We start from the raw sequence: 23,510 nt of genomic DNA, 5'->3' as shown, positions 1-23,510 counted from the left end.
TGCAAACCATCAAAATAAATTAACAATAGCATGTCGTTGGAGTAGTGAATCTAAAATATTTTTGTCCTTGATAACATGCTGAAATAGTCAATCCTTTTACTCAGAATGAGTTGCAATGATGATGATAGTTTTTATGTTAATTATATAATAATATAATAATAATATTAAGATGAAGAAATGCAATAAGTGTTTGTATATAATCTTTACTAGATACATGCGTGCAAATTTTTTATAGATGCACAACAGCAAAAGCATTCAGCTATTGTAAAATAAATTGAAATTTTCTTTCAAGTAGTTGTGTCATGATCGAGATTGCGGAAAGCCAAAGCAATATATCTCTTTCTGTCCTTTAAGAAGCAAAGCCCAAAATCAGAATATTTCTGTACAAAAGAATCATCTGATAGTTTATATAAAGATATTTCCTTCAAATTTCTAATCACAGTGATCCTTTAGTTCAAATAACAAAACACAATATTATCTTTTATACAAATATATATTTAAATTTCTGAAAACGAATAAGTGAATTACAACAGTCGAATAAAATATATATTTAATGGAAGGCGATCTTTTGCAGAGAAATCTCCTCGTAAAATAATGATGGAACTGCGTCGTATGCTCTCGACACCAAATCACAGTAAGGTATAATAATCATAATTTTCAAAATTTTGATGGAGTGATAGAGCTCTAATATTTACTCTGCTGCATCAATTGAATCTTCATGATTCATTTGCCTTTGGATCTAAAAAAGTGAAAACAACTATACTTAAATGCTATTCCATTAATTTAAATTAAATGATAATTTTTGCAGAAACTGACCTTCTGATTTTGCTGTGAGATGACAAATGCAGCCGGGACACTTATCCGGAGGAGGATTCTCTTCTACGGTGCATCCTGGAATGCAACTGGTAGGTGGACACCTACTTTCACAGGTGCAAGTCTGACAGCCATTCAGGCCGACTAGAATTCGGCAATTATAACCTCTGCAGTCCGGTGCAGGACATTTGACTTCTGTAGTGGTCTCTACCACAACAGGAGCTATTGTAGTATCTTCTAGAGAAGATACTTCTTCTTCTTTAGTTCTAGGAACTAAAACAGAATATATTGCATTTTATATTGATATAATATAATATATTTAAAATTTGTATTATAGATACAACCAATTTGGTGTAAATATATTCATTTGAGATCAAATAATACAAAGATTATTATTAAATAATTATAAAATTAAATAAGCTAAATCATTTATATATATATTAGTAAGTCAAAATAGTTAAATACATTGAAATATCTGCATTTGTTTTTAAAAACAGATTTTAAATTGTTGAAGACATAAGTAATCAAAATAAATAAATCTACATCTTTCAAGGGTCCAGCATAACGTTTAATCCTATAAAAACGTTTTCGATCCCTTTAAGAGATCTTCTTCAGTTATTCTTTACAAAGAAACGAACAAGAAATTCGAATTTAAAAAGAACAAAATTCAAAAATGCGGTTATACATCTAACAGTAATACATAAATCCATCCTTAATAACATTATAACAAATGTAAAAAACTAACAAGCATATACAAATCACTTAAGTGATTTGTATATGCTTGTTAGTTGTTATTTGTATTTTGTTATTTTTTACATTTGTTATAATGTTATTAAGGATGGATTTATGTATTACTGTTAGATGTATAACCGCATTTTTGAATTTTGTTCTTTTTAAATTCGAATTTCTTGTTCGTTTCTTTGTAAAGAATAACTGAAGAAGATCTCTTAAAGGGATCGAAAACGTTTTTATAGGATTAAACGTTATGCTGGACCCTTGAAAGATGTAGATTTATTTATTTTGATGTTATTCAGTTCCAGTAAGCATTTCTTTAGACATAAGTAATTAATGATTAACATGCATTTAAATTACTTACCATTAACTTTATCTTTGTCTTCATCTTTACATACACACTGTGGACATTCTTCTTTTGAAACATTCTTTTCTAAAGTACAGCCTTCTTCACATTTAAGTGGTTGACATTGTGGAGCACATACACATTTTGTGCAGTTGTCTTCATCAATTACCATTGTGCAATTACTTCCTTCACAAAAAGGTGTGGGACAAGGTTTTTTTTCTACAAAACAAAATGAAAGAATATATTCAATTTTAGTATAAAAATTGTTAAATAAAATATTAAATTTAGAGATAATGATAACCCACCAATGGCTTCTGAGCAGTTACATTTTGGACATTTATCCTTGGTGACATCTGTTTCTAATTTGCAACCAGGTTTGCAGACTGGAATATCACATTCAGGCTCACATATGCATTGTGTGCAGTTATTTTCATCAATTTTGATATTACAGTTGACCCCTTCACAAACTGGTGTTTGGCAAGTTGTTACTTCAGCAACTTAAAAATAAAATTTATTATTTTGAAAAACATAACTTTTGTTTAAAAATAAAAATACCTGTAATTACTTACTATTACTGCTTTCGACTATTTCATTGCACATACATATTGGGCATTTGCCTTCGGGAACATCTGTTTGTTCTTGACAATCTGGAGGACAGACTGTGCAGGGTGGATCGCAAGAGCAGTCAGGACACCCATCTTCTCCAAGTGCATAATAACAATTATGGCCAGTACAATTTGGAAGAACACAAGTCTTCAAATCAGCTGAAATATACAGTAAATGGAACTTTTGTTTTATATAGTTGAATTTACTGTACTTTATAGCATAAGATGCATCTCCATTTCAGCTATCCAGTTCTTTTGGCACTCAGTACCATTGTTTTTTACTGTGCTTTAAAAAATCAAGCAGTGAGTTGTTTAACTTTCCCAGCAATAACATTTAAAACAACATGTGGCCCATCTGTTATATACAAAATTTTAAAAATAAAATGGCAAAAAAGCTTAATTTTGAGGGTAGGGATGAATTTTATAAAAAATTGTAAATGCTAATAACGAGTAAAATTTTCACTAAGTCTGACTCCTTGTGATACAACGACTCCCCTTTATCTCCCCACCCCTTCAATCTTTAACCACTAAAATTTAATAGCATCAATCCTCACTAATAGACAAATCTAGACCACTGCACAAGTGCATAGAATGGGATGGAAAAGTCCATTTGGTATGAGATAAGGGAGATATGTAACCAATGTCTGGCCTAGGTGGCATTAGTTGGTTGCATTGTTGCTGCCATTGAACTTCCCATCCTCACAAGTATTATTATTACATTTTTATTCAAGAGTTGAGGTAGGTAAAGGTTACCTGTAGCCTAAGGTCTTACACCCTTGTGTCTCCCTAAGGGAGACCACAAGGGATGTAAGATTTTTTTTAAAAGTCTTTTCTTTGAACTATTGTCATGTCTCACATGCCATAAAATACAGTAGATTCTTGATATTTTGCTAAAAATAAGTTTAGTTTAATAATTCAGAATTATATAAACTTACTTAAAGGTGCATTTTCAGCTTCACAGGCACATGTCGGACAACCATTTTTATCATTTTCTTTCACAAAGCAACCAGATGCACATAGTGGTGTTGGACATTCTGGATTAATGTGAACACCTGAAAAATTACAATAAATATAGTTGAGTTACATAAATATGTGGAATCTTAATGTATTATACATTAAATTATGTATATGAGAGTACTTTTTTATAACATTACAATTCAATTTAAAAATGTATAATACAGAACAGAGCATAGAGAATGAAAATAAAGCAAATTTGTTAATTAAAACAAGATATTATATTAATAGAGCTTCAATGAGTATCAAAATGTATATTTGACAAACTGATAGTGATAAAAAACTTCTAAAACAGTGGGTGGTTTTGTGTGATTGAATCCAAATTGAGACTTATTCACAAGTAAGGTAACACTCGACCTTAATAACAAGATATTATATCATTACTGTTTTCTAATAAACTATCATGCAGCTAACAATGTTTCGGCCTACCATTGTTTATTGTACAGTAGGCCAAATAAACCTTGATCTATGGGGGTGCACCCCATAGAAATTTTTTTAGAGATTCTGAAGTAAAACAGTAGACCTCTGAAAGAAAGCTGAGGAACATCACAGGGTTAAAAAAAAAACAGAACGCAGATGCACAAGTCCATCTGAACATAACTGCATACTCAGAAATGAGTCTCCTCAGCAAAAAGCCGATGAGAAAAGTTTCAGTCGACACAGATGTTTACAAAAGTAAACATGATTCCTGTCAAAACACAAGAAACCTTTAGTTTGCCCAAAGAGCAAGCTAAGCAGAAATGTCTTACTCTGTTTTAAACTTTGAGTAGATCTGCAATTCTTTGAATGATTAGAGATATTTTTTCTACAGCTGTCAAAGATCAGACTATCATAGGAAATACCAAGAACTGAAAAGAGTAACCTCCCACTCCATTTCCATTGCTTGGAATTTCTTTTAATTATAGTCAGTGTTACTAATTATTTTTGACTTTTGTGTGTTGATTATTTCTTGTTCTACTGGGAGCATTACTTGTTTTTCAAACCCCCCTCCATTCAAATGCTCCAGAGCAAGATTTTTTTTCAAAAAATTTGAAAGTACATTTGAATGGAACACATATGGCAGTCACCAAGGACCAATATAGAAGGTCTGTGATGAAAATACACTCAAACCTGTTTTTGTGCAATCTATTTTGTGTGATTTTTTGTGTGCGGTATATGAATTTCAATCAAATTGGTATAGTGCACAAAAAATTGCACAAAACATTGCACGTATAAAAGATCGCACAAAAACAGGTTTGAGTGTATTTTCTGATTATAATTTACAACTTGTTTAAGCTTTAAATATCTACTATGTTCACAAACTTTTTTGATATTCTTTTATATCTGAAGAACAAGACAGATACTATCTCCATGTTGAGCCTGATTTAAAGTTAAAAGTAGGAAATGCTGAACCAGATGTGGAAGGAATGTTCAAAATAAATAAAGGAACATATGTAGATTGTACAGCTGCTAGATGTGCTGTATTTTTTTGACTCATTTGTTTTGAATATTGCTATCGACCTTTCAACTGCAGCTACTGCACATGAACATTTTGGTATAAGTAGTATGGGGTCTGAGGCTTACCTTTAAGAAAATGGGGGTCCACAACTCTTAGCTAATTGGGAACTATTGCTCTATGAAAACATTTGAATGAACAAATTGGAATTTTAGGACATTTCTATTAATGGAATGATCGATGTTCAAAACTGCTAACATACCGTTGTTCATTGTTCACAAATTTGCACTGAAGATGGTCTTAAAAAGAGACCATCTTCAGTGCAGGTTTGTTCAATAAATGTCAATCAAAAATAAAGGTTAATGCTTGATAATCATATTTAAAGTATTGTAAGCAATATTATACGACATGATTGTATACACTGTGCAAAATCAAACTGTTATGTAGGAATACTAAACTTATTGGGTTTTTATTTGTCTTGTGTACTGTACATATGATTGCAATAGTCTGTATAGAGTATAGAGTATATATTGAATATTATAATTTTGAAAATTGAAATGAATGGCCAATACATTTTCTTGGTTTTGAAGGAATGCTTTGGGATAATACAGTTTTATATAAATTAATTTCAGAATTATATAATTATAGGAGAGAAAAATATATATATTTTAATGACTGATTATTGTCTGTTGATAAACATTTCTACAGCAAGCTGTAAGGAATACTTATAAATAACATACTACAAATTTTTTGAAAAATTTTAGATGAAAATTTAAAATTTATATCTGAAAGGATCCAGAAAGAATGGCTTATTATTTTTGCATACTTAACTTTGTGGTTTAATTTACAAGATTTGTCTCATTGAGTGAATAAATGATGTGCATACAAAACATTATTATTTAAGCTAGTAATTTGTTTAATAATTTGTATAAAAAAATTCTGATTTTCTGGATTTCCCATTTTTTATCCTAGTGCTTTTCAATTTCTATAATCCATTTTCAGAAATATTAAGAGTCAAAACAAAAACAATAATATTACACCAAGAATATAAGTCTGAAAATAAGAGACATACCTGATCTCCCTTTCTTACTAAACTATATTAAAAAATAACCTCCTCCCTCCTCCTACTGAGATATGGAGTTATGAGAAGTATCTTCAGAAAAAATTGAAAGAGCACAAAAGGAGTTTAAGAACTGATAATGTGATGATAGAAATGTACAGTACATGTTAAGTGGGAGAAGGGAAATGCCAAGTGGAAAGAAAATACTTGGAATTTATGAAGTTTTTAAAATAGTCCTTATTAATAAAAATCTTAATTATTTGTTGTTGACATTGTCACAATGCTGGGCTGCAATTTTTAATCATATTTTAATTTTAAAAATTAATTGGGGTTTCTTGTACGTAAGCTTTGCAAATCTGGTCTCAATTTTCATCTATCTGGCTCTTCTTGAGACTAAATGAAGGAAGACTGATGACAGTGGGAAATAGCTCTGCAATTTGAAAATTGAAGCCCAATAATAACATAGTTTTCCAATCATCCAATTCCACATATAGACAAGAGAAAGGGAAGATTATCAGTGTAGGGATAATGTAAGAGTTTTATGTTTTAACGAGAGCATGTATTTTTTATTCAAGGTCCCTGAAGATGGGTTCTTTGGTTTCATACTTTAATGCCCATATCAAATTGTAAACCTGGAAAAGCAGGTATTTTGGGTGAATAATTTGATATGAGAATTAATGTATGTTTAAAAATTTAACTAAAAATGTATTATCGTTGTTATTTACTCCAAGTTGTGAATGAAACAGATGAGATGTTGTGTTAATTGTTACATAGATGTAATAGAATATATACAAAATAACTTACATGTTGGAATAAGAGGACAAAATGATCTGTCACATTTTACTTGTCTTAATTGACAATGTTTTCCATCTGCACATTCCATTTCCTAAAACAATATTCACAGCAATGATTGCTTCAAAAGTAATGATTGAAAATGAAACAAACTAAAAAGATAATAAATACTTACGTTGCAAGGATTTTCACTTGGAGGAGGACCAATTTTTACGGATTCTTCTAGTGTACTTTGATCGCCTAGAAATCGATAAAAGCAAATATTACAAAATAATGTATAAACTTTAATGACAATATTAATACTTACCTAAAATTAATTCTTCAGCAACTTGTTTAGGTTTACAGTCATACTCTGGACAACAAATACCCTGTTTGTAGTTTGCTTTGCAATTTTCATAATCATTATTAGGAGGAGGCGGACAAGACTGATGTACACAAGTAAAATCGGGTGGCGTGCAGCAAGTACAAGTGGTACAATTCAATTCTTGTTTATAATTTAATTTCTCCCCTATCTTGTATCTTTTACCATCAAAATAACATTCATTTTCAGCTATTTTTAAGAAAAATAGTTTCAAAAATTAACGTTGTGAATGACTAGTTGAAAAAATTAACTTATTGTAATTGGTATTAACTTACATTTTTCTCCAATTTCAGAATCATTTTTAGGAGCTGATTCTTGAGTTTCAGCTGTTGAATGCATATATTTTATTAAACAATAAAATTAATTTAGATAAATTTTAGTTTCTAAGAAAATATCATAGACTTACGGCAATAGTATTCAATCGGACAGCATGTTTTTTCATGATATACTGGTATACATCCTCTCTTCAAAAGATCAACTTTTCTCTCAAAGATACAATCTATCTTGCGGCAACTCTTACTTTCGAGTCCTTTCCAATCTTTGTCGCAGTGACAGACTAGGCACGGATCTTCTTCTGGATATATATGTTCTCCCAAATAATACGTTTTATTATTCCATTCACATTTTGGTACTTAAAAGAACAGATGTGAAATTTAGTTGATACTAGAAAATAAGCTGATATAATTAATTCATTTTTATCTAATACTTACATTTTTCAAGATCTGAAAATGAACAAGAATTTGATTATAAATCACATCTGTAATTTGAAATGTATACTATGATATAAAACATACCACATTCAGTTTTGGTAGGACAGCAATGATTTTCTTCATAAACCAAGCGGCATCCCTTACTGATGGGAGGTCGACGGAAATTGTGAGGACATTCCACACCCGCGCACGCAATATAAGCTTTAATTTCTTCAGACTGCCTAACACATTGGCATCTTTGACAATTGTTGCCTGTGTTTATGCTGGATCCAACACTATAATATTGTCCTTTATATACACACACTATAAAATAATTTTTTTATTTGTTAAGATTACACTTATCAATATTTACCACTAACAACAATTAGAAACTAAAAATTAAGAAATTACTTTCAGCATTATCTGTTTGATTGTTTAAACATTCAAATCTTGAAGGGCATGCAGAATTATTTCTGTCATAAATGGGGTAGCAGCCTTTGACTTCATAGTGAGAGAGATATCGCTTATCGCACGTACATTCTAAATCTGTTTAATAAATGGAAAGTGCAATTTTTCAGTAATTATATTGAAATATATTTTAAAATATTTTTCTTATTTTAAAATCAATTACGGTTTTCCGTGACTTCTTCGGTGCTTCTTATGGATCCTAAAAATAAAGAAAAGTATAGTCTTCAGGAAAAATTAACAAATATGATATCACAATATATTACTTATTCTAAAATCACTTCTATTTTCAGATTAGCAACTTGAAAAATAGTTAATTAAAAAAAACCTGCTAACTAAACTATTGTTGATTCAAATTTAGCATATCAAATAGACTAAAACATTTAGTGTATAAGTACATATTTTATAAATTTGCATCAGTTACAAAATAACAGCAGGAGTTAAATGCTGATTACTGTATGCTAAGAAGCTATTTATAATTCCTGCTCTCCAGAAAGAACTGCTCTAGTTACTACTAAATAGACTGGTTACTTCGTAATCCTGCTGTCATATTTTCAATAATTTTGTTTATGATAAACAATATACTTACATATGCTACTGTCTATTCAGAATCTATAATTTTATGTACTTACACAATTTCTTTATTATAAACAAAGCATAATATGGAAGTTCATGTAATTATATGTTAATAATTGTTGTCCTATATTTAAATTGTTTACGACCTTTTTCTTGTATATATTTAACTTTATTTTTAAAAAAATCAACATTACAACTACAATTTACGATGTAATTGTCAATATCCTTCCTTTTATTTTTAGTCAATATAATCAGTTGCATTTTACCTTTGCTCTTTCTTAAACATTAATAGTGCTTAGCAATGTAAGAATAGTTAAAATATTATTCAAAATAAAGTAATTTTGAAGAAAAATTATAAAATTTATACTCTATTGGGCAAATTTCTTTTTAGAAAATTAAGTTTATTCTCTCTCCTTATTATCTTAAAAATAAGTTAAATTAAGTATAATAATTTCTATTCTGTTTTTCTACTTTTATTTCTGTTTGTTTATTTTTTCTTTTTAGTATTTAATTGCCCACCAGTGGCCAAGCGGTTCTGTCGCTAAACACTGGGAGTTCGATCGCGGGTTCGCACCGTGTTTGGACGGGCTGGCCACGTGGAGTTTTCTGGGTTTTCTCCACGTTTGTAACACCTGAATAGGGGCCAGTTTCCCTTACAAGACCACCTGGAAGGCATTTCCCCTCACGTAACATCACGCACCAGAGAAGCCAACGGGGAACCACTCTGGTTGTAACTTCCCCCAGGATACACCTCGGCACCTTACTAACCACTTATTAACCTGCACCAGGTGCTTGCCAACATCGGGATTTCTGATATGGCACGCAGAAAGAGAGTATTTAATTAGAATTGTTTTATTCCCTACTTTAGGCTTTTCATATTTGTCTTTGCATTTCTTTTCACAATAGTAATGTTTCTTATACATTGTAGAAAATATAAATATATATGATCTCAAGTAGATTTGACTTTATCATGCTCTCTTATCTGATCTGCTCCCCTTATCCAAAGTAATCAGATCACCTGGGAGATTGTTAATGGTACTTGATTCTTTTCACTTTTACAACTTACTAGACCTTCTAAGACATGAAATACATTTGGAAACATTAAAATTCATTATCACATAATTTTACTGTATTTACTTATTGGTTTCCATTCCTAAATCATTAATTTTATCATTCTATTGAGTAAGTAAATAAAGTATATTTACCATTTCTCTACTGTGTTTCTGGGAATAAGTGAAAGTATACCTTCATTCATTTATTCCCAAAAACACAGTAGGAGACCTTACTGAAAAGATGCAAACATCTTTGCTCCAAAATTTCTGAATGCTCTCTGAAGAGATATACAGTATAAAAACAAATAAGTAGATAACAAATGAGGAGGATGTACAGTACATGCAGTCTGTGCTGTTCATGTATATTTTACATTACTTTTTTAATATGTAATTGCTTTTCATATATGTCCAACAAAATCTGTTTATTACAATTCTGTAAGAAACCTTGATTGTCCACATATTAAAAAGTTGACCAATGGAAGTTTCACCAAATGTCCATGTAATATATACTGTAGTGTGGAGAGCCTCATTGCCATGCACTGTGGGCAATGATGTAAAAGTATCACACCATAAGCTTTATAAGGGTTTATCTGTAATGTTTAAAATGGTGCTTTATGCAAACTGCTGTTCTAAAAATGCCACTGTCATGGTGCTCATTTAAATGGTCTGCTCTACCCAGTGTTCTGTTAATGGAAATCCAAATGTAAAACATAGATGAGAAAATTGGGAATATAGAAGAGTTCTCTCTTAAGCAAACTGCTTCCTTATCTAGAGTTTTGTTAAATAGACTCAACTATATTATAAGAACAAAGAATAATTTAAATAAAACATGAGCATGAAAGTAAATGGCATAAAAGAAACATTATTATAAAATGGGTGGAAAAAAGAGATAGAAATCATAAGATAAGAATAAAACAATTCTAATTAAATCCAACAAAAACAAAATATGTTTTATAGTCAAATTTGCATTTCATCTAGCATCAAAAGTCACATTTAATTAAAATTTTACTGCAAAATTTTGGTATTTTGCAGTAAGATTTAATCAAATAAAATAAAAGTAAACCAGAAGAAGCCAAAACAAATTTCTTAAGACCACTTCTAAAAAACATTTCTGAATTTTTCTTTTTGTCCATTGCAATCAGAAAATGACTGAAAGTCCTTAACATTGTCTCTAAAATCAAGAAATAGAAAAACAATTGGTTGAATCATCGTCAGAGGATGAAGATAAGCAAAATTCCAAAACTAAAAATGAACTATTACCCAAAAAAGGAAAGACCTTGGACAACCAAGATAGCATATCTTTTAAATATAGGAACCAGCCAGGAGACCTAATCCTGCTCTGATAAGAATAATAATAAAGAAAAATAAAACTAAACAAGAAAGAAGAAAAGAGAATAAGTAAGTGTAATTTAATTTTTTTAAGACTGATGAGAAGAAGAGTGTTTAAATGTCTTTTTAAAAGAATGGCTGACAAATTTACACACAAAAAAAGATTCTGTAGAAAAGACTAAAATGTCTTCATTCTTGTCACGTCAATGAAGACATTTTAGTCTTTTCTACAGAATTTTTTAAAAGTGTTTAAATGTTTTCGCCCAACTCAAAACAGGAAATTCATTTTACAAAATTGTAGCAATATTTTAAATTTGAGGTTAAAATTAAAAGAAGAAAATAATATTGTTTAATAATAGAAAGATGGTTAAAGTATCTAAAAAAGTTATAAATTGTAGTTTTAAACTTAACTATTTAACTTCAGTTCAGAAGTAATTAAATGCAATAGAACAAATTTAAAGACATATACCAGTAGATATATTATTATAATATCAAATTATGATTAATTATAATGTAAATTAATAAAAAATTTTTTTTAAATTGTTAAAGGTAACTGGAGGCAGTCAAATGCTAGGAACATGAATCATAGATTGCCAGGATGTTAAGTAAGAGTACTGCTGTATGAAACCAATATTTCAAAGAAATAAAGGACTTGCAATCTATCGCTAGTTATTGAAATGTGAAATAAAAATTCTGTAACTGAAAAATTAATGACTAAATAAATTTCAAACAAATATTGACTTGACTTCACTTCATAGATGTGAGGTAGCCCAAATATCAGGACATACAGGATGCAGATTTATGCATGCATTTAGAGATCATTTATCCCTTTTCAAAAGCTGCTCGAGGATGATCCCGTGGGTGAATGTGACGATATCCACCAGCATAAGATTGATAAGACTGTTATTCAGTTGTGCCATATATGTGCCTTCCTCTAGACTGTGGCTCTCATATAAAAATGGGATTTTTTAATCATTATACACACTAATTGTCGAAGCAAAGTCAAAGTCATTACCATACATTAATTTGAAATTTTAAGACTTTTTAGGATAATTCAAAGAAAAGTAAGTTGTGTTATGCATACAAATAATGTTTATTGCATAAATATGAAATAGATGGTTTGACCAAATGACCTAGTTGGCCTTGCTAGCCACACCTTATATATATATATCTTCCCCTTTTAATCTGTAATGGAATCTTCTGGAATATTACAACTCATGACAATAACAGCTAACATCATTTTATGTTTTCACTTTTCTTTCTTAATGAACTTGACAAAACATAATAAAAATTCAAGTTTGAACCTGGTTTTATGATTCAATAAACATGATGTACGTTTCTTCTTGTTTTGCTTTCTGAATTTTATTACTACTTCATCAGACATTTTTCTAAGTTTCTTGAGATTTAAACTAAGAAGAGTTCATCATGTTTTAAAAAACATATGCTTGGATTAAATGAAATATCACACAAAAATTACCCGTAAAACTATTTATTTAAAAATATCCAAATGATTATTATATTGAAAACTCCGATAAATAAGTATGTAGTCAGCTCCTCAGTTGTAAAATAGTGAAACAGATTGATCAATTTATTCTCTACAGAACTGATTGTATTTAAAGAAAGGAAAATGCTAACAACTATATTTTTAAGCGTGTTCTAGATTAGGATTTGCATGAGCAGGATGCTAAATACCATTACACTGGACCAAAGTGCCAGTATTATCTCAATACGTATATTTTAGAATTGATACAAAAGTGAAACTATGTTTTCGGCATAATGCAAAAAATAAGAAATATCTTCCAACTGTAGCAAATCTAATAATAATTTTATAAGAAATTTGAGAAAATACAATATTCCAGTAGAAATGTGCATGGTCACTATGAAAGAAAACGATTAGAATTAGTTTATTGTTTCATTATAACTAGTGGCCATGTTGCCATAATAAATAAAGAAAAAATATACTCTATTAATATGATGTAAAAAATGATTATCTTTCCAAATATGTTTAATGGAGTGTTATTGTAACTTTTCATATAAAATATTATCTAATAGAAGCAGATGCATTGCTTTTATTATTGTTTTAAACAGCAATAATAGAAATGAAGTTAGTATACGAATAGATAAGTGTGCAGACAATAGAATTTTAATTTAAAATACACTGAAAGCATTTAAAAAACGTGATTAAATCTCTAAAGCTACAAGTAATGGTAGCAAATCCAGTTTGCTGAAATTAATAATAATGAACAAATTTAAAAATAGTTTCAATTTTAAATGTCATTTGTCTAATTTTAACACTTATATACTTAACTAAAAGTCTGGTATTGCAAACCCTATTTTTGAGGCGATGTGGGCTGTCACACAGCTTTTAAAACATTCCACCATTATTTTATTGTTCAGGAGAGTTGGCTGACTATTCCATTTTTTAATACTTTTACTTTCAAAATGTTCTTCTTCATGAGCATCTTTTGCTCTCTCATATCATCATTAATGAGAGAAATGTAATGCAGTTTTGAATTGATATAAGAATATGCAAAATACATTCATGAATATCCACCTTCATTATAGTAGTTCCTTTCTCTGCTAGAGGAGAAGAGAAACAGCAGATTTCTCACCCTCTCGATATTAAAATTTACCATATATTTGTTTTCTGATGATTCTGAATTCTATTTCTCAATAATAGTCAAATCACAAGATACAAAACTTTAAACAGGCTCTTCCGTGAAAATACGGCAGTGGAATATACAGTTTAGAATATCACTTGTTGACACTTCCTTATGCAATGTAGCAGTTAAGGCCAGATGACAATATCCAGCTGGTGTTGTAATATTTGGACAACATTGAACCAATTCATAGACACATCTCCCAACTGTTGAAATCTCTGATCTGGAATGGTGATAATGGAGACATTTATGATTAAACAACCGAAATTTGGTTTGACCTCATCCTGCCAAATCATTTTCTTTGAACTATTAGTCAAAAGCTGAGATTTACAACTTACCACTGATAAATAAGGTAATTTTACTTAATTGAATACATTTTAACATTACAAAATTAAGTAAGTTACAAATCTAATTATCTCAATTAAGATTAAAGAATCATTTTGTAATGTTCTGATCAGATGATAAATTTTAAATAGCGAAGTACTGAAACTATGAGCAATTTTTAAAAACTAAGCATCACTGATTTGTGGGAGAATTATTTATTTTACTGATTTTAACAGCAAAAGCAAAGTATAACTTTGAATCTTAAGAAACAAAAGAATAAAATTAAAACAATGCTAAAATATTACTTTGTATACTCTATTTTAATGATAATATAATTATTTCAATTGTTAATTGAATTTACAATACATAGAAATTGATTTTGAAATTAATAACGTATATTTTATAAATGCATTTATGTTTTGTTAATTAAATTAGTACAGGAATATCCTTGGACTTTTCAAGGATAATAGGATATTTAGAGCAAAAGTAGGACAAACTATGAGTTACTCTAGCCTCTATCTTCAAGTGAACACTATACAATTAAATAATTTCAATAGGTAAATTATAAATTAAAAACTATATGAACTTAATTTCTTCTTGATACTATGAGAATACAATACTAGAAAGCATAATCCATAATCAGAATTAGATAGTTTGACAATATTGTAACTTGTTATGAATTATTTTACCAATGATTCTGTAGCATTAATTGAAGAGGCATTATATAATTGTGGATACAATGAAATAATATCACATTTAAAACAAGGACAGTGCTATAATTATTAATGTCTAAGATCAATCTCTCAGTAATAAACTATCATTTAAACATTTATTGTGAGATATAACAATATCAAGCAATTAAACTATTGTTTGAAAGTTATTGTTCTTATTTAGAGCTCTAATATAGCTTTCGTTATATGAAAGTTGGACTTAAGAAAAGATAATAGACCCAAACCTGACAAATTATTTAAAGAATGCTTAGAAAAACATAAGAACTATCCTGTGAATGTCGAACCTATCTATCCAAGTGAGATATTATTTTTATTAAAAATAAGACTTTTAATATTAAAATATTTCGAAAGTCAATAGATTCACATAGTCTGATGGTTAAAACAGTTACAGTATGTATCTGCCACTCTGAAGGGCAGAAAATTCTAAAGATATGGATCTGGACTTGAGCCCAAGATCATATCTTTAGAATTATCCATAGTTATCTGGCCTAGATGTGTCAGCTCTGTCCTTCACCATCTGATTACCCTATTGTATGCCTGGGCATATCAGTGATGGGCATGAAGAAATATTCCTCTTAGTATCCCCAGGCAGTTATATGATTCATGTATCGGGGTTGGAGAAATCATTATATATGCTGTGCATGGACCTGGATTCAAGCATTGGGAGTTTTAAAAAAGTTATTTTTTTTCATAATGTAGTATATTAATTTTTAAAATATAGAGTAACAGAATACAGTAGAGATAAAGGAGAAACCGAACTTGTACAAAATATAAATTACATATAGTATGCTGTTTATTTAATTTTTCCCAAGTGTTAAACCTCTACAACCTCCATGTACACAGACTTGCTTGAATCTGTATGGTAAAATGTCTGTTTGAAAAAAATTAAGTTTTATTATATAATTCTGATCACACTAGAAGGTTTGCATTGTTATACAGGATGTCCATATTGTCCCAGATTTAAAATTTGTACCAACTAATCAAAATTTTTCTTACAGATAGATATTGTTGAATCATCTATAAATTTAAACAAAATTAGAACAAATGGTATGAGCTTGAATGTTATTTGTCTGTGTTATAACCCATTAAAGGGGCTTATGTTGAAGCTGAGTGATTAAATTATGCAGGGGTCTCAAGCATGACTAGTAAATATATCAAATACAATAGCAAAGTATATTTAGTTATATAAAAAACACTAAATTTAAACACAAAATACTTTTGAGCATTGTTTCTTATAAATTATAGTCTCCCATTCTTTAACTACATTGATATAGACCAGTGTTATCCGTGGGTATATCATTAGTATTTTTTGAAATTTTAATTGTTTCTCTAGTATATTTTTTAAATATAATAGCATGCAGATCTTTAATGTTCATTAGTATTATATATAAGCACATCTTTGATGTAACACTGGCTCAATGGTGTGCCACCGAAAGTTGTGAACATGCCACTAGCTCAAATAGGTTGTGAACTACCAATACAAAATAGATTTCAATAATTTTTATATGCTATTTAATGTTAAATGTAAAACTGATCGTCATCACCATCGTCAAAAGCACATCACCGTACATGTAGGTTGCTTCAGTTTTGTATACAGTTATAAATGGTAGTGATTTAATCTCATCTGACAACTCAAATGAAAATATATTCACATAAATATAAACAAAGATTTATGAAGGTAACTGCATTATTTTGAATAATATTAACTGTTATCCATTCATTTACATACTCATTCCAAGGTTGCAATATAAGGAAATTGCAAGTTTGTGAACAATAAAGCATAATTAAGTTGTAAGAATTTGTAATAATTTATTTTCAGTTTTCAGCAGTTTAAGCTAAGTGTAACAATGAATTTGAAGAATGTTGCAGCGTACATACTCCAGTAAATGTTCTTTAATACATTTAATTTTATAAAATATACAGTTTTCTTCAATGCATTTAATAACACATTGTTAAATGACTTGCAACTGCTAGATTGCATCACTTCAATAATTACTCACATTAAAGTTTTATAATTCCGATACTAGTTTTTCTACTAAACATCGTTAATTACTTATCTCGTTGCGATCATAATCCCCCAGCAAGGTTACGTAACCGAAATATCATCATTAAACAACTAAATTGTACATAAATTTTCTTACTTCCGGCATCCTTAAATTTGGAAACATCTCATTAAAATATCTGCACCACTTTTTGGTAGGAAGAAATAGTAATTATAAAAGTGGAGTGTTTACAATTCTGCCGACGACGACATCAAGTCACTTTCAACCTAGTTCATGACACAAAGAAGACATTCTCTTCCGGAATTTTTATTCTTCTTCATTATCATAATTGTATTTCCAGTTGGGGGGATGCGTTATGATGCCACGACACCTAACAATGTGTTTGTGTGTGCAAACATCAGAATGCTTAAGAAAAACAATCTAGGTTAAAATCATCATCCGTTACATAACAGGGAGGATCTTGATTCATTTTTCCGAGTTCGTTTCGCAAGATAACACATTTTATCAACAAAAGTACACAGTATACTGAATAACAATTTTACACTCTGCTGAGTGTTATCTAAGACCTCATGTTTAAAGAAGGGTGTCGACTTTAAAAAGAAAAAAAAAGGTGAATTGGTGAATGGAGCGTTTAAGAAATCACCTCCCAAACAATTCGGTTTGTAAACATTTCCGTGTTATCTGTTTATTTTTACCTTATCCTTGAAAAATTCATGTAGAAACAAATTATCGTCACATCGAAGATGCTTCTACAATGTAATTTGAGTTCGTTTAGTCGTAAAATTCGCGATTTTTGGCTTTTAAACATATTAAGAATTCAGATTTTATCACGTTCTCTGAATCCGTAACTCAAAGATTACATTTAAAAAAACGAATTTCTTATTCGCAAGCAAATAAATACCGAAATATTTAGAAGATCGATCATATTTCAGTTAAAAATCGATTACAGAAACGATCATACGATTCTCCAACTATTAAAACGTGACTTAATATACGAATATAACTTAATTATCCCACTTATATAGTTAAGTAATTTAACCAGCAACGAAACTGGTTTAAGGCGTATAAATGTTACGTATTATAAAACTAGCATTTGTTACGGTAATTATTAAAATAATTTTCTGATTTTGTAATTTTTAAAAAGCCCTTTCCCGACAGACATACGGACTTTCTTTAATCAATAAGGTAGAAAGACCAAGTAGAGGTTTAAATCTTCGAATGTAAACTGCGATGCTTTTATTATTACCGTTTTTCATTGTAAAGATCATGAACCCATGTCGAGAAACACGTCAGCTCGAGTCGACACACCGATGAAAACATGTTTGTTTGTAAATGTCAAAGGTCAAACGCTGTCGTCAATACTTTAAAGTTTCCACGTTTAACTCGAGTTTTAATGGTTATAAGCAACGAAAGCGAAGAAGAAAAGTTAATTAAAGCTACGGAAGCGTACGATGACAAAACGATTTTTTAAAGTCAAAATGGAAACGATATCAAAGGAATTCGATATAACGGGGATAAAGATCAAGGTCAATATAACACAGGTTTCTGTTAAGCCAAGCACGTTTCTAACCTTTCGAATTATTTAGGAATAGTCAAATGGTTCTCTAGAAACAATCTAGTACAACGGGTTTTTTATTTAATTCGTGAGCTATCTGGTATCTGAGATTCTAGAATGTGTGTTACGCTTAAAGATAATAGACCTAGTTACGAAGTTATCCTTAGGCTTTAAATAGTGTTTGATACGTCGAGAAATATGTTTCGTTTAACATAAATTTTAGGTCCTAGAGCCAAGTATAAATTACTTCTTTTTATATAATACTAATATATACTTTGTAATATTTATTTTCCATGGAAGATACGACTATTTTTATAATATTTAAGAAACAAAGAAAAGATTCTTAAGGGATTAGGAGCCATTTTTTAATTTAAATAATGACTCATTTCCTGTGTAAAACATTTAAATCATTAATCATTTAAGATGAAAAGGTTTAAGAAAAAGATTTTCTGATTATATTCAATTTAAAGTATGATACCTTTAAAGAGTTTAGAGTGACTCTCGTATCAAATCTAGATTAATGATTATAATGCACTTAATACAAGTAAAGAAAAGAAAATATACTTTGCATAAATGCAGAATTTACAAGCTGAGGAAAAAAAAATGGAAGCATTATTAGGAATAAGAGTTAATGACGATTGCTCTGAAGTAGTTCAATTAATTACAAGCATCGCCAGATGAATGTAAAACGCAAATCAAGAAATTTGCCTAATTGCATCTTGCATCATAACCGGAAAATTCTTTATCCTAGATTTTAGGATAAAGGATCTCGTTAGTAAAGAAAAAAACAACAAATTGCCTACCGAAATACGATGAGTTTCACGCGATCAAACAAGTTTCGATCGAAATCGATCGAGAGATTGATTAAACAAATAATTTCTCGTTTTGACTAATTCAATGGATTAATGAAAATTTTATTTATTTTTCTTCAAAATTAAATTTCTTTTCAATAACAACGTACGATACACCACAGCTTTTAAGACCAGATTGGATATTGAAAAATCGTCGTAAATCGAACACTAACTTCTCATAGTCAACACGTTATAAATTGAGATTCTACTCCTAGAAACTGAACTATATATTATAGCTACTAGAAAATGATGATAGAAGTATTTTTTTAAAGCATGTTAAGCGTGAAATATAAGCCGAAAAGAAGCCATTTTGGAAGCGAATTATTATCCAAAATCGCTTCCATTCTCTTAATAATCAAACTAAATTTTAAGTCTGCGCATTATACACAACACCACAAAAACTGATATCTTAATCGATACCAGATATATCTTACATTCTATAAATAGAGTAAAGATTATTCTAGATTAAAATATTTTCTTAAATAATTTATAAAAAATGTCAGAAAGTTGCTTTACAATTCACCAGAAGAAAACAGAAAAGCTATATTTAAGTCTCGACGGTACAAGTTTTCAGCTTTCGGTTTTTTTTTTACATCCCATTTAATTATTGTTTAAGGATAATTTTATATCCCGCGAATAAGAAAAAGATAAATCCAGAAATAATTCAAAACTTGTTATTTTGACGGAAATGGCCCTATACAAGTTAGGTCGAATGGGGGTCAGATATATAGAAATCATAAAAATTTCCTTATTATTTATAGACATGAGTTTCCGTAGACGATAACTAAATTTTGATATCTAATTAATACGTAATATATATATATATATTTTTTTCCTTTCGAAATTAAACTTCTTTAAATCCTGTTTTCCACGATTTACAACGTGTTTTTCTTAGGAATGCCGTTTTAGAACTAAAGCAACCAACGCAGAAATTATTCATAAACTTCCTGTTTGATGACATCAGCTAGGATTGAAACTTAACGATTATCTCAATATTTTATGTTAAAATATAAATATTTCTCCTTTAATTTACTAAATAAAATTGCTATATTTATGTAAAAAAAATTAAAATTAGCCTAAAAGCTTTACCAGCTTCAAATTTAAGCCATTAGAGGAAATGGCCGAAGTTACGGTTTTGAGGGAGTTAATTACAATTATTTTAAAAGTATACTAAGTTGGTAGCCTTAAAAATAAAGCAAATAAACTATATTTAATTAGTAGAATTTAATTAAATTTTACAGGAGTGAATCGTCCTTTTAAGGTCACACTTAAGGTGCCCAAGGTGAATTCGTCACTTTGAAAGTATCTATGACGTGTTTTCCCACGTTTGAAAAAAATCAAAAGTACACAAATATTTTTTTTTTCTATCGAAAAAAAAATTTACAAGTAAATACTTTCGTTTTCTTTGATAACGCAAGGTTAGACGTAACTTGGCAGAACTAAATACCAATTCCATACTTTAAATTACCTATTTCTAAGAGGGAGGGAGGAATCGTTGGGTTGGTCAATGACATTTTACTTAGCGATGAAGAGACGAATCTCAGGTATGAAAGTGGGTCAAGTGAATATTGAGGACAGACCAAAGAAAAAAAATAAAAGAAAATTTTCTAAGAAAACACTACCTGCTTATGTTAATTGATCTCTACCGTTTTATATCCAAAATAATTCGCAGGAAATTGAAACAACCGCTTTAAAAAGCGCATTGCGTTACACACACAGACATAAAAAAAAAAACCGTTTTGAAACCTTTTAAAAATAATTTAAACATAAAATTACTAATTGAAACGCTTATCCTTTTATTCTTTCAACGTTTTTTTTTTATGCAGGGAATTTAAAAAGGAAAGGTGAATAATTCAAAATTCCTTGGCAAAATAGAATTCAAAAACTGATGACCTCGCGTTATAAAGTTTAATCACAATAAAAATGCTAATAAATCAATAAGTAAAGTAAATAACTAATTAAAACGTCGATCATTCGACGTTTTTCTCCGTGTTAAACTAAAAAGGAAACGTGAATAACACGAAATTTCTTGGCAAAATTGAATTGAAAGTGATGATGTCAACGTTGCAACCGTAAAAAAAAAAAAAAAAAAATGTTAATAAATCAATAAATAATTTTTAAAATAATAAATATATGAATTTTTTAAATGGTCAATCACCTATTTCTTCCTGAATTGCTTACATTTTCGATAATAATAATAATAAAAAATTATATATCTTGCAGTTGATTCACATCCGTAATAGATCAACAGCCACAACTCCGGATATAAACTTGACGTTTCATATAATTCCTCTTACAATTCATTTATTTATATATTTATAAATTTTTTTATTAATTAATATAATTAAAAAATAATAACAATAATTTATTTTAATCTCTTAAATTTCCATTTAAGGGTAATTAAATTTAAAAAGAAAATTTAATTATGTCATTTATATATAATTAATTTTTTTAAAATCGTTTATTTCAGGAAATAATTTAACCAATTTTTATTGTTTTTTCCCCCTTTAATTGAATAAATTTAAGGAAAATTTAATTGTAATCATTTAATTTCTTTTAAAATAATTTCATTTAACTCAATTTTTTTTGTTTTATTTTTTTTGCTATTTTAAATTTAATTAAATAATAATAATAATAATATTTTTAAAATAAAATTAAATTTTTAATGCATTTTTTAAAGCCAAAATAGCGTTTTTATTTATATTAAATTATAAAAATTTAAACAAGAAAAAAAATTGCTAATCATTTTTTAAGTTTGACTTTTAATAATAATAATAATAATAATAATAATTTTATCATTTTTAAAAGAATTAAAATTATTATTATTATTATTATTATTATAATGTAAGAAAAATGCAGATGGCGTTTTTAAAAACTCCCTCTCACCCACGTGACTGATTTTTTTCCCTAAGTCCAAGTTTAACGAACGTCTTTCAGACTAGAAAAATGCAATCATCTAATCGTTACGTCGTTCAGCGAATTAAAAAAGATTATTCAAATTTCGATTTTTTTTTTTCTTTTTATAATAAAATTCGTGAATATTTACGAAATCGACATGACGTCATCATCAAATACCTTTTATACTAATTTTAAATGTCGTGTCCTATATTTTTATTTTGAAACAAGAAAAGCGATTTTCGTGTAACTTTTCTAAGATAAAAATCATTTCGAAAATTTACTATTTTGTTTTTTCTTTTTTGTAGACGTTTCCGAATTTTTTTGGTATCTTCTACTTAAGTTATCTTAAAAATTCATTTTAGATTAACAATTCCTCGAAATGTCCTCGTTTTTCTTAAAAATAATTAGATTTTTTAGATGATTTTAATGATGATTAAAGCACAAATTAATTTTCAGGTTTTAATGATGATTAATTTAAAGCCTAAATGAATTTCTGGATGAGTTTAATGATGATTAAAGCCTAAATTAATTTGAGTTTAAAATTTTTGTAACTTTTTGAATGATTTTAATGACGATCTAAGTCATTTTTTTTCCTTTCTTTTGATGCTGTTTAAAACTCAAATTAGTAACAAACAGACACTGTTTTAAGCTTTTAACACATTTACTTTAATTTAAAATTATTAAAATTTAATTTAAACACGATTTTTGGCTTTAAAATCGTAAAATTAAATCACAATTTTTACATTTAATATAATAACATACTTTATAATTAATAATAATAATAATAATAATAATAAAATCTTACTTGAAATCGTTCCCGTGATAATAACAGCAATAATAAGAAACTGTAAATGCAACATGCTTATAAGCTTGGTATGGAACCGCCGTCGAGGCCCTTCTTATTATATATGACTCTTCTTACATCGTCACGGATTGTTCGTCCAATGGCGAACGAGTTTTCTTTTCGAATTTCTCGTGGCGTGTCGTCATTAATTTTATGAATGAATCACTGCTTGCCCCCCTTTCTAACAAGCGTGGATTAAGGTGAAAGCGGTGAATACACTGGAATAAATTAACGACTTCTATCGTCTTTAAATTGGATTTATTCCAATAAAAACCTTTATAATATTTATAAATAGATTATTATAAAATATATTTATGTTATTAAAATCACTTGTTTAATATTTATAAATATAAATTTTCATTCTAGATTTTCTTG

At 28.9% G+C, this 23,510-nt stretch overlaps 2 protein-coding genes and 1 long non-coding RNA gene across 3 annotated transcripts in view; all 3 read right to left on the bottom strand.

Annotated features, from left to right (window-relative positions):
• LOC136972680 (uncharacterized) overlaps positions 1-23,510 on the bottom strand; it is a 222,224-nt gene that overhangs the window by 133,597 nt on the left and 65,117 nt on the right. The gene's annotated exons all lie outside the window — the stretch shown is intronic.
• LOC136972676 (mitogen-activated protein kinase kinase kinase 7-like) overlaps positions 1-23,510 on the bottom strand; it is a 426,088-nt gene that overhangs the window by 361,471 nt on the left and 41,107 nt on the right. The gene's annotated exons all lie outside the window — the stretch shown is intronic.
• On the bottom strand, positions 475-23,299 carry LOC136972679 (kielin/chordin-like protein). The gene is made up of 16 exons (XM_067267284.1): positions 23,097-23,299; positions 8,479-8,514; positions 8,259-8,393; positions 7,953-8,171; positions 7,869-7,880; positions 7,565-7,789; positions 7,434-7,484; positions 7,105-7,347; positions 6,973-7,037; positions 6,810-6,891; positions 3,432-3,548; positions 2,461-2,655; positions 2,197-2,388; positions 1,910-2,110; positions 817-1,086; positions 475-739 (listed from the first exon to the last, which is right to left on the bottom strand). The coding sequence occupies exons 1-16, from the start codon at positions 23,149-23,151 to the stop codon at positions 717-719; spliced, it is 2,121 nt and encodes a 706-aa protein (XP_067123385.1). The 5' UTR covers positions 23,152-23,299; the 3' UTR covers positions 475-716.

This window comes from Centruroides vittatus, unplaced genomic scaffold (genome assembly GCF_030686945.1).
Source record: "Centruroides vittatus isolate TY-2023 unplaced genomic scaffold, ASM3068694v2 contig_300, whole genome shotgun sequence".
NCBI classification, from domain to species: domain Eukaryota; kingdom Metazoa; phylum Arthropoda; class Arachnida; order Scorpiones; family Buthidae; genus Centruroides; species Centruroides vittatus.
Note: the sequence above shows the minus strand (reverse complement) of the source record. Positions and strands in the feature narration are given on the sequence as shown.

Coding starts and splice junctions, on each gene's coding strand:
- LOC136972679 (XM_067267284.1), bottom strand. CDS start 23,151: ATGTTGCATTTACAGTTTCTTATTATTGCTGTTATTATCACGGGAACG. Junction 8,172..8,258: donor TCAAACAGATAATGCTGAAA/GTAATTTCTTAA, acceptor ATTATTTTATAG/TGTGTGTATATAAAGGACAA. Junction 6,892..6,972: donor CAAGTGAAAATCCTTGCAAC/GTAAGTATTTAT, acceptor ATATTGTTTTAG/GAAATGGAATGTGCAGATGG.